The sequence below is a fragment of the Mus pahari genome, chromosome 14, assembly GCF_900095145.1.
Source record: "Mus pahari chromosome 14, PAHARI_EIJ_v1.1, whole genome shotgun sequence".
Taxonomy (NCBI): Eukaryota; Metazoa; Chordata; class Mammalia; order Rodentia; family Muridae; genus Mus; species Mus pahari.
Window position 1 is genome coordinate 4,994,849 of NC_034603.1, and position 10,901 is coordinate 5,005,749.

General features: G+C 43.8%; 1 protein-coding gene across 7 annotated transcripts in view; it reads right to left on the minus strand.

Annotated features, from left to right (window-relative positions):
- Tenm2 (teneurin transmembrane protein 2) overlaps nt 1-10,901 on the minus strand; it is a 1,236,531-nt gene that overhangs the window by 201,527 nt on the left and 1,024,103 nt on the right. For all 7 annotated transcript variants that reach the window (XM_029545825.1, XM_029545821.1, XM_029545820.1 and 4 more), the window contains one exon: nt 6,559-6,764. In XM_029545825.1, the coding sequence (XP_029401685.1) occupies nt 6,559-6,764 (206 nt within the window). The remainder of the gene's footprint in view (nt 1-6,558; nt 6,765-10,901) is intronic.

The following is a 10,901-nucleotide window of genomic DNA, read 5'->3' on the forward strand; positions in this document are numbered from 1 at the left end:
ACAATAATTATGGACAGAGACTAGTGGCAATAAGATAATTTGTTTTACTTTATATGACCCAGCACAAGGCAAGGCCTGGGCCAAGTAGTGGGAGTGGGTGGGTAGGGGAGCAGAGGTGGGGGGAGGGGTATAGGAAAATTTCGGGATAGCATTTGAAATGTAAATAAAGAAAATAAAAAAAAAAGATTTCATAGAAATAAAAAAAAAAAAAAGAAAATGCTTCCATCAGATTGGTTGTAGGCCAATGCATATGTATAGAGCATTTTCTTGATTAGTGATTGCTGCAGGAAAGGCTAAGCTTATTAGAGGCAGTGCTGACCCTGGGCTGCTGGTCCTGGGTGCTCCCAGAAGACAGGATCAAGTTAGGGGGAACAGACCAGCAAGCAGAGTCCTTCCATAGCCTCGGCTGCGGTTTCTGCCTTGAGTCCCTGCTCCAGCTCCCCTTCATGAGGGACTAGGATCAAGATGTGAACCCTTTCCTACCCAAACTGCTTTCTGTCATAGTGTTTTATCTCAGAAAAGAACTCTTCCTAAGACACAGGGTTTGCCTCACCCCCGTACCCGCACCAGCTCTCCCACTGAATCCAGGCATCCCTAGCTGGTTTCTTCTAACCGCTGGGAGAGTGTTCTCAACTCTGGTGGAACTGGAATGGTACCAGTTCACCAATGGGAGTGTCTTGAGAATGTCCTTTCCAAAAGCACTTTCAGACCTTTGGGGGTAGTGGCGGGTGTGTGTGTGTGTGTGTGTGTGTGTGTTGGAATCCGATTGATTCCACAAGATCTTCATAAATACATGGCTGTGAAAACATGCCTACCTGACTGGCAATGGACATGATGACCTTGGGAGCTTCTGTAAAGTACTCCGTCATGTTCTAGAACACTGACTGCAAGCCCTGGTATTACCTCCAGCCTGCTGTACCCAAGGGACAGACCCAGGAGGGCCCAGGTCAATGATACCTGTGTAGACATACAGGTGGTAGTGGCAAGATGGTATAGCCAGAGGGTTGAGATAATCAGTTGCTCCAGTATCCCAGATTCCCAGCTCAGCTTGAAACCACAGCAAAGCCTCCTTCCCAGGGTAAGAAAGAATGGAATAAGGAAAAGAATTCCTTTTCTGAGAAGGCTCTGAGACAGATTGGGATGAGCCAGAGGCAGGAAAAGCTAACGCCACTAATCGCCACGCACAAATTTGCTTTTGAAAAATGTCATTAGGAGGATGCTGTATGAATGAGGACGAAGAGAAATGTTTGCGTGGCTCATTTTGATCTGAATTCACACATGCCCAGTCTGCCACAACTGCATTTATTTGGTGGTCTCTTCTATAGGGCTGAATGTGTAATCTGTGGACTGTTTTGTTTCTGCTATAGAAGTGTCTCAGTGTAAACGAGGGGCTGCTGGCTCCCGCTTGCATCTTATGGCTGCTCCATGCCTTGTAGCTCCTGGCAATCAAGCTTCCGTTCAAGTTGCCGCTGGAAGTCACTGGGCTCCTGGCTCCATCAGTCTGAGTGATGAAGTAGGCATTTTTAATATTTGCTAAACAGGATTGTGGAGAAGGTGAAGTCTCGGCAGGGCTCCCAAGCGGTAACTGCATCTTGTTGTCTCAGGTTAATCATGTACCTAATTTGCCGATTATTGACTTGTTCTCGCAAAGGGTTTTCCTTGGCTTGACATATCAGCAGCAATCACTGATGAACTGTCAAGCAAACTTGCTCGCTGCCTTAACCACCCAAGATCCGGACTTGCAGCAACAGACTCTGATCTGGGATTTCCTCTGATGCTTAGCCCTGAAGCCTGCTCACATGGTTATTTTTTTTTTTTTTCTCCCTTGGCCTAATCTGTTTTGTAGCTAGAGCCAGGGTTCAGCAAACCTGACACAATTTGTAGGATTTCAAATATTTGGCACGATCTAGCCAGCTTCGGCTGTACACACACCATCCCCATAAGAATTTGAGTTGGTAGTTGAAGACTGATTTATTTTCTTCACTGTGTCTTAAAAAGAAATTCAATGTAGGGTATTAAAAAAATGCTGCATTTATAGCACAAAGATAGCATCCTTTCCAACTGGCAGTGTTTGAGAAATGGTAAGAACTAAATTATGGGAGGGAGAAGTAAATGAATTAGCCACTGACACAATGTTGTCATGTGCAGGCATGGTGTGCGCTCTCTGGAGAATCTAGCAAACGAATGTGGTCCATAAGGGCTTATTTGTAGGAGTGTACACAGACCAGCCACCAGGACTGTCACTGCACTGTGAGTGGGACTCACTATGGTTTTTCATTCATATTTCTGCCCCCCCCCCGCGCTTCCAGGACCATCTCTGACTGCTAGGATGCGACTTGTTATGGGCAATGAGAGAAGGGACTTAGGTTTTCTGTGCCACACAGAATTCTTGAGGAATGAGTACACTTTCCTACCTGCCCTTCCTTTACTCGGAGGAACAGGCCTTGCATCGGACAATAGGTCTCTGTCCTTGAGTCAGAAGATGACTCGGAACAAGGTCCTCACTAACTGAAGATGAACATATGAAGTTTGGATCAGAACCTCGGTGCTGATGTTTGTAGTGACATAATTCTTTGGAGGGGCTGTGCTATAAGCAATCCAGCACTGAGGAGGGGGTTCACCAATAGCTTTGGCCTCTGCCCATTGGTATGTAGCAATCTCTTAGCTGTGATGACCACAAGTATGTCCAAGCATTGCTAACGGCTCTCTCCATGGTGGAAGTGGGGGCAGGCCACAGTCTTCCCTGGTAGAGAGTCACCTATACCAGACTGAACAAGAAACAGCATTTGCTATTTTAAGCGACTGGAACTGTCATAATTTTTTTTTTAACTGCAATGGATATGCTTTGCTAGAGCAAACACATATAAACATTTAGCCAAAGGGGGCTTCTTCAAATTATGAGTATTTCTTCTCTCTTCTCTCTTCTCTCTCTCTCTCTCTCTCTCTCTCCCTCTCTCTCTCTCTCCCCTCTCTCTTTGTTTCTTGAAATTTTTGTCAATGAAAACATAGTTTGTTCTTCAGTAAGAAGAAATAATGAGAAAATTAATTTTAGTTTTAAAGCTCATATTTGTATAATTACCTGTCTGTATCAGTGGTTTTATAATACATGCACACACAGAAGAGAGAGAGAGAGAGAGAGAGAGAGAGAGAGAGAGAGAGAGAGAGAGAGAGAGAGAGCGCTTTTGGAGGTAATTGTACTCAGAAGAGAACCCTGGGCTTTGCACATGCAAGTTGAATGCTTTTCCATCTCAGTTTCCAGTGTTGAAGTAGAATGAAATGCACACTATTTTCTCTTGGGCTTTAGCCTACCAAGGTTTTCCACATGTTCACTGTGTTGTTCTGTCTATTATTATACAGCCACAATAATGTTGTGGAGAAGTAGTAACTCAGGCATAAGAGACAGTAAAGGTAAGATGGACTTAGGGACACATCCAGTGTCCTGCCTCTGCCCAGAAGTTCTTTGCTTAATTTCCGGACTCCATCCCCTAGACCATGTCGCTTCTGTATCTTTTATAAAAAGCCAGTTTGAGAAAAAGTCAGCTGGGACTGATTCTGAATCTTGGGAAATTTAAGCAGGTTTTTTTTTTTTTTTAAGAGAGAGATTCTCGTCTGTATTTAATATCCTTGGACAAGGGTACTAAACTTGTAGGCTCTTGGTCAGAGCAAGCTGCTCTGTAAAATTTAAACACGGCCATTTCATGCAACACAGTCAATGGAATTCTATCCCCTCTCCCCTCCCTGCCTTTCTCTTTCTCCAGCTCAAATGAGTCACCTTGGCTAGACTGCCAATCCCCATAGAACTTATGTTCCTTGATAGGATATGCCAATAGAAATTGGAAATTCTATAATAGCTTGAGACGTGTGTTAGTCACCTATCCCTGCAAAGAGCTCAGCACTGTCTCCTCTAGGAAATGTAGCTCATCAAATGGACATGAATGCACGTAATGACAGGGAGTGAATGTAAGGATGTGCATGGAGTAGTTTTCTCCCTGCCTTCCAAAGCCCTGCCCTGATAGTGTACCTGTCTTGTGCATTTCTGGGCATCTATACAGCGCAATGCTTACCTGACCCTCTTAACACACCTCACATTCCTACACTGGCAGTTAGACTGAAATCCCAGCTCCTATCAGCTCCTTGCTATTCATTTCTGTTCCCTTGAAGTGTATGCTGGGGCTGTCCCTGGAGTGGAGCTATTTTGAGAGGACATCGCTAGAACAATCACGAGCTTGGCAGGAGATGGACAGTGTGGTATAGCCACAAAAGAAGAAAAGACATTGTCATTGAGGACGGGAGTCTTGAATGTCAGAACAGCGGGGAATCGGGGAATCGGAGTGGAGTGTGTCTGTAGCTGCTGTCTGCTATCACTCAGTTGCAAGGCTGTCATACTGTCTTCCTGTAATCGTGACTTTCCCAGGCTCTGGGATCCAGAGCTTGAAAGGCAAAGGGGAACAACAGAGTCTGAGAAGGACGCGAAGAGGCATCGTTTTCTCCTTGCAGCATAGCTCCTTGCAGCTGGCTAGCTGAGGGGAAGGTTATGCTCAGCTGTGCCCAGAGGCAAGCTCTCCCATTCCCAAATCACGCTGATAAGCAGATTTCCACACTGTAAATCCTTCCTTACACCACAGCCAGGCCAGTGGAGCCTGAAGGTCAAGGACACCACCTAACAGCTTCCCAGAGTTGCACCCTGCTGCCTGGCCAGCCTTTCTGGAGTTGCCTCAGGAACTCCCTTCAGCTGAATTCCTCTTTCTCCGGATGAGAGTCTCTTTGTAGAGCAGCTGCCTGCTTGGTCAGAGACAGTGTTCACTCATCTCTAGATAATTCGTGCCTAGCCCAGTAAATGTTTTTTTCTGGATGGGTGGATGGAGGATCATTGATTACCACTTTACATATTGGTCCCAATAGCATGCACTGTGTATGATAATAAAAACCTACACAGCCCTCCCTTCTAAAAACAAAACAAAACAAAACAAAACAAAAAATGGAATAGCCTTTAGAGTCCTTATATCGATTATTGGCAGCTATAAAGATAGGATTGCAAGTAAATTTCATCTCAAGAGCCAACACTGGTCGATTGGTGGTGCCTGCTTTGAGAGCTACGTGGGGAGGTATTTGTGTACCAGGCTCAGTGATCGATTAACAATGTCTGCTGTGAGTCAAGCATAGGGTGGTCTGACTGCTTCCTGTTTGCCAATGATTTTAAAGCCTTGATTTCTTCCAACAGAATTTTCTAGATGAATATCTTTCCAACATATTTCAAAGTCAGCTTTGACGGGACATCTGGGAGTGTTCCTTCCACAGCACGCTTTCTAAGGTACTACAGGTTTTTGCTAGGTTTGAGGCAAATGAGGCAGGGAAAACATGACTTTTCTTGGAAAATATAATTCTTGTTGGAAAAGAAACTCAAGCTAGGTAGGTGTTAGTTCAGTCAATGTATAATGAAATATATCCCAAGAGGCAATTCTTCAAGTCAGTAAAGGTTCCTGCATCAGCCATTAAGCTCATATCACAGAAGGGAGCAAGAAGAGATGCTTCCACATAGCTACCATTCTAGTGAGAAAAGCCTGGCCATGGTGACAAGAGTCAGGCAAGATAGGATGAATATGAGTTCCAGAAGGCAGTCTACTTCCTTCACTCAAACTCTGGTAATCATCTCCCCTTTACACTGCCAAACATTTCCCAAGGAGCTCAGTTTAGGTACCACAGAGAAAGATCTCTGGACACCGTTTCCATATGTCACTCTTTCTACACACAATACATTGCCTAGTGTGACCTTAATAAGCATAAGGCATCCCCCAAATTAACTTCTAGGCTGATCAAAGTAGGTACAACCTTAGCAGGGTGTCACATCTTCAAAAACAATGATAATTCTTGTAACATAAATTTAACTTAAAAAAAGAAAGCCTCAGTGGTTTTAGTTCATTCATTGCTATGTCACCACCTCAGCTAATTTCAGAGTAGTTCCATCACCCAAGAAGAAGTTGTGGTCCTTCTAGAAATCAGTCGCCGTTTCCTAGCAACCACATACCTACTATCTGCATCTATGGATTTGCCTAGCTCAGATAGTTTATACATGGAAAATGGTACAATACAAGGCTTTTGACTTCCTTTACCATTTTGTACCCATGCATGCTGTATCAAGCCAAAGCAATCCATTCCTTTTTATGTTTGAGTAATATTCCATGGTACAGACATGTCACAGTTTGTTTGCCTAGCCTTCCATCATTTGGACAATCATGTTGACTTTCACTTATGTGTTATTATGAATAATGCTGTAGTGTGAACTTGATAGAAAGAGTGCTTTCGCTTCTCTTTGACCATCTACCTAGAAGAGGAGCTTCTCCATTCTTTGGCAATTCTACAGTCATCTTTCTTTCTCAATAACTGCCAGCCTCACTCTGGAGTGGCTGAACCATTTTGATACCAGTAATATACCGAGGTTCCAATTTCTCCAGCACCTTGTGGTTGTTTGTGTTTTAGTTACAGGAACTTCAGTAGGTACAAAGCAATGTATCTGTGTATGTCACCCACTTGGTACCATCAAGTGTGGCAGAGATGTACCTGTGCATGAGACGGTGGTAGTCCTCTTCTTATATAGACACCGAAGAGGGCATCCTTCCCCAGGGAGATGTTGAACTTTAAGAACTGAGGCTGACTGATGTGAATCTGGGACCTCCAAAACACCCCTGGTGGGACTTCCTGTGTCACCCGCCGACCGACTTCTGCTTCGCCACTGTCTATGCTGCTGTTTTTCAATGACCAGGGCACTGGAACACAGGAATGACAATGAGTCAACGACATTTGCATACATTAGTTGGTGGTACACTCATATTTAGTTATGTGCCAGAATTTGTTGCTGTTGCTGCTATTTCAAAATTAAGATTAAACTCATTTCCTTTGAGTGACAGCTAAAACATTGAGGATTAAAACAAAACAAACAAACAAACGAAAAAGCTATAAATTCACACCCCAGGGCATCTGAGGCCCTGGCACAGTGCTTTTTGGGAATTCTGTTATTAATCTCTACTGATAAAACACAGTATTGACCAGACTCTGAGAAGCAGGCGTGAAGTCCCATCCCCCCTCCCACGTAACTGACATCTTTATTTTCATTTTTAATTTCTTTATTCTTCTTTCATACATTAAATTCTGACCACAGTTTTCCTTTCCTCCACCCCTCATTTTCCCACCCCCCTTTATCTCCCCTCTCCCCCAGATCCATCCATCTTCCATGTCCCTTCCAAAAAAAAAAAAAAAAAAAAAAAAAGCAGGATATCAACCAAATATGACATAACAAGTTGAAATAAGACCAGGCACAAACCCTCATGTCAGGGCCTGATGAGGCAGCCCAGGAGGAGGAAAAAGATCCTGAGGGCAGGCAAAAGAGTCAGAGATGCCCCACACCACTGTTAGGAATCCCATAAGAACAGTAAGCTACACAACCATTGTGTATATGCAGAGGACCTAGGTCAGACTCATGCAGGACCCCTGGTTGCCACTTCAGTCTATATGAGCCCCTATGAGGCCTGATTTGCTTATTTTGTGGGCTGTGTTGTCATGGTAACTGGCATCTTAAAATGACCAGGAGGGAAGGGGACGTATATGTTAACATTTAATTTTTTTGAAGCCTTTCATTACTCTTTCCAGATATAAATATGCCCAGCCTACTCTGAGAGTTGGAACAAAATCCTTCCAAAGTCCAAAATAAATCAAATAGCCCAGCAGAAAAGGAAGATGCCATCTGACTGGCTGGGCTCCTTCCTTACAGGGAAGGGAAGGACAGAAGCACCCTGAGAAGGGACTTCGTCGTCCTGAGACTGGCACAAATAGGTTACATTCTCTTGGTACCGATACTGAAAATTTCAATAGCTCATGCACAGACTTCCAAAGTTCTTGAATAATGAAACAAACACCCCACAAACAAACTAACCAACCATTTTTCTTTCTTAATGTTTTTACTTTTCTTCCTCCCCTCCTCTCCTCTGTCTTCTTTCTTTCTCTATAGCCTAGGTAGGCATGGATCTCACTACATACATAAGGCCAGGCTAACCGTGACTCATAGCAATTGTCCTGCCTCAGCCTCCCAAGTTCTGGGATTATAGGCATGAGCCAGCATGCTTGGCTTGCAATGTCTATGCAGAGAAGACTGCCTAAGAGTGAGTTAACTCTCTGCCAGAACTTCTGAAGGTGCTTTCTTTTGCAACCATGGAAAAAGAAAAAGCAGAGAATCAGTTAATTAATTAATTAATTAATTATTTAAAGATTTACTTATTTATTATATGTAAGTACACTGTAGCTGTCTTCAGACACTCCAGAAGAGGGCGTCAGATCTTAAGGATGGTTGTGAGCCACCATGTGGTTGCTGGGATTTGAACACTCTGGACCTTTGGAAGAGCAGTCGGGTGCTCTTACCCGCTGAGCCATCTCACCAGCCCATCAGTTAATTTATATAGTGGAGCATCATTTTCTCTGTTTCCATGGTGAGAGAACATGGCCAGAATTTGGTTGCATAGGTGCCATTTGTGATAGCTGCAAAAGGATTCAGCCATGTAGGAAATATAAACAACTCACATCTTAACATCTTCCTGACTCTCAAGAGCTTCCAAACCAACCACAGAAAGAAGTTATTTCTGCTTCTTTTCCTTTCTAGGAGTGTGATCACACCAGTGGTCCTGCACTTCAAGCATCTTCAGCATGGGCAAAGGAGGTTTGACCAAGTTCAGTTCAGTGTTCTGCAGTAGATGGATAGCCCCAAACATCTCTGCCTATTTATATATGTACAGAGTGTACACACACACACACACACACACACACACACACACACACACACACACTGTAGAGGAACTGGATGCCCATGAAAACTTATAGAGCTGCCAAAGACTGCCTTTAAAGGCCAGTGACTCTCTCTGACTTGGCAGAGCTGGCTCTGTCGCTATAACCAACTGCACCAGGACAAGACTCCTCTTACGTGGTCTTAACGTAAGTTTCATCATCCATAAAAAGGCAGGTGGCTTTTTGGAATTTGGAAGGTCTTACATGTCTAAACTATTAAAAACCAGAGTGGCTTGAATTACATGAAGGCATCCCTCCGCATTCTATGACGGACTCATAGAATCTGTCCCAGTAGTAGATCAATAGGGACTGAGATAAACTGGCATCTAGGCCAATAAAGCTAGGCAATGGGCTCCTGAGGGGAGCTTGGGAGTTCCCATATGATAAAAGAAACGTGCAGAGAGTTCTGAGTGGTTTGCACCAATAGCAGCAGAGTAACTAGTGTGTCAGGCATCCTACCCTGTCTCATGTCTTAGCTTGGATGCTTGATACATGTACCAGCTTTCTGTGCCTCACTTTCCTTGTCTGTCTAGTGGGGACACTACTAGTACTTGTTTCATAGGGGTGTTAAGAGGAGTCAATGAGTTGACTCACACAGAGCTTTCAGAGTCTTTTCTGACGCTAAGGAAGCATTACTGTCCTTGGCCCTAAGCCTCCAAAACCCTTGCTAATTCGAGGGATTTCTAAAATCATGGTGAATCCAGGAGAAAAAATCAGTTCTCATGAGTTGGACTGAGGCCATGAACACTATAAACTGAAAGCTTTTTATTTAAAAAAAAAAAAAAAAAAGATGCTTTTTGGGGGGTCAAATTTCCCTACCCAAATTGAAGCCTTTGGGTGGACAGAATGTTATATTCAAAAAGGACCCATAAGAAAAGGAAATAACAAACTAAATAAAAAATGATGTTGATAATATCAGCAGCAGCATCAATAACAACAGCAATGGCAACAACAAAAACGGTAATGACAACAATGACAACAGTGACAACAGCAATGACAACAGCAATGACAATAATGACAATAACAACAACAATGACAATAATAAAAATGACAATGACAACAGTAATGACAACAAAAACAAGGACAACGATAACAATGATAACAACAACGATGACAATAACTACAATGACAACAACGACAATGACAAAATAACACCAACGACAACAACAGTAATGAAAGCAATAACAATGACAACAACAACAATGACAACATCAGCAATGACAATGATGACAAGAGCAACCACCTCCCTGGACAAGAAGATCTGTAGGTCCTTGACAGTGACCAAGCAAATGCCAGCACAGAGTAACAAGTGAGGGAATGCACCAACACTGGTAGAACTTTGAAGACCTGAGCTCTATCTCTAAGCTTAATCGTACTCACTAGATAGGTGACAGATGTTCCTTCACATCTGGAGGCCTCAGAGCTGCTGGCTTAATGGCAGGGTGGGCAACACAGGCTTGCAATCTGCTGCAGCCAGCAGCCTGCCGTGGCCTCTGGAAACCTACCTAAATCCTAACCCGCTGGAGACACGGATGCGAGACAGCTTCCACAGTGGCTGCTCGGGAGAAATCCAGAAAGGAAGCCTCAGTGCTCTAGTTTTAGAGGCATGGAACCCCCTTTCTTGTACAGGACCCCAGTTTTAGAAGGCTGTGCTTAGGAAGCCGTCTTCAGCTGTCAGTGGGTAGAGACTACTCACTAAGCAGCCACAGCCCTGGTGTTTCCGATGTTTGTCTTCCTATGTCAGCCAGGAGGGGGCGGCTAACAGGGCTCAAGTCCTGGTTTCCATGCAGTGTGACTTCCAGCAAGTTTCTTAACCTTGCTGGGCCTACAGTCCTCTATTGTAAAATGGAAACTGTATACAGTGGGGATAATAAGTGTCCATGAAGAAGAGCATAGAGCACTGGGCCCAGCAAATAGTAATACCATAATAAATGAAGTCAGTTACAGGGCATAGAAAAATGTTATACAAGAAGGAAAATCTCTTTCTTTTTGGAGTTAAAAAAAAAAAAAAATCGGGCTGGTGAGATGGCTCAGTGGGTAGGAGTACCCGACTGCTCTTCCGAAGGTCCAGA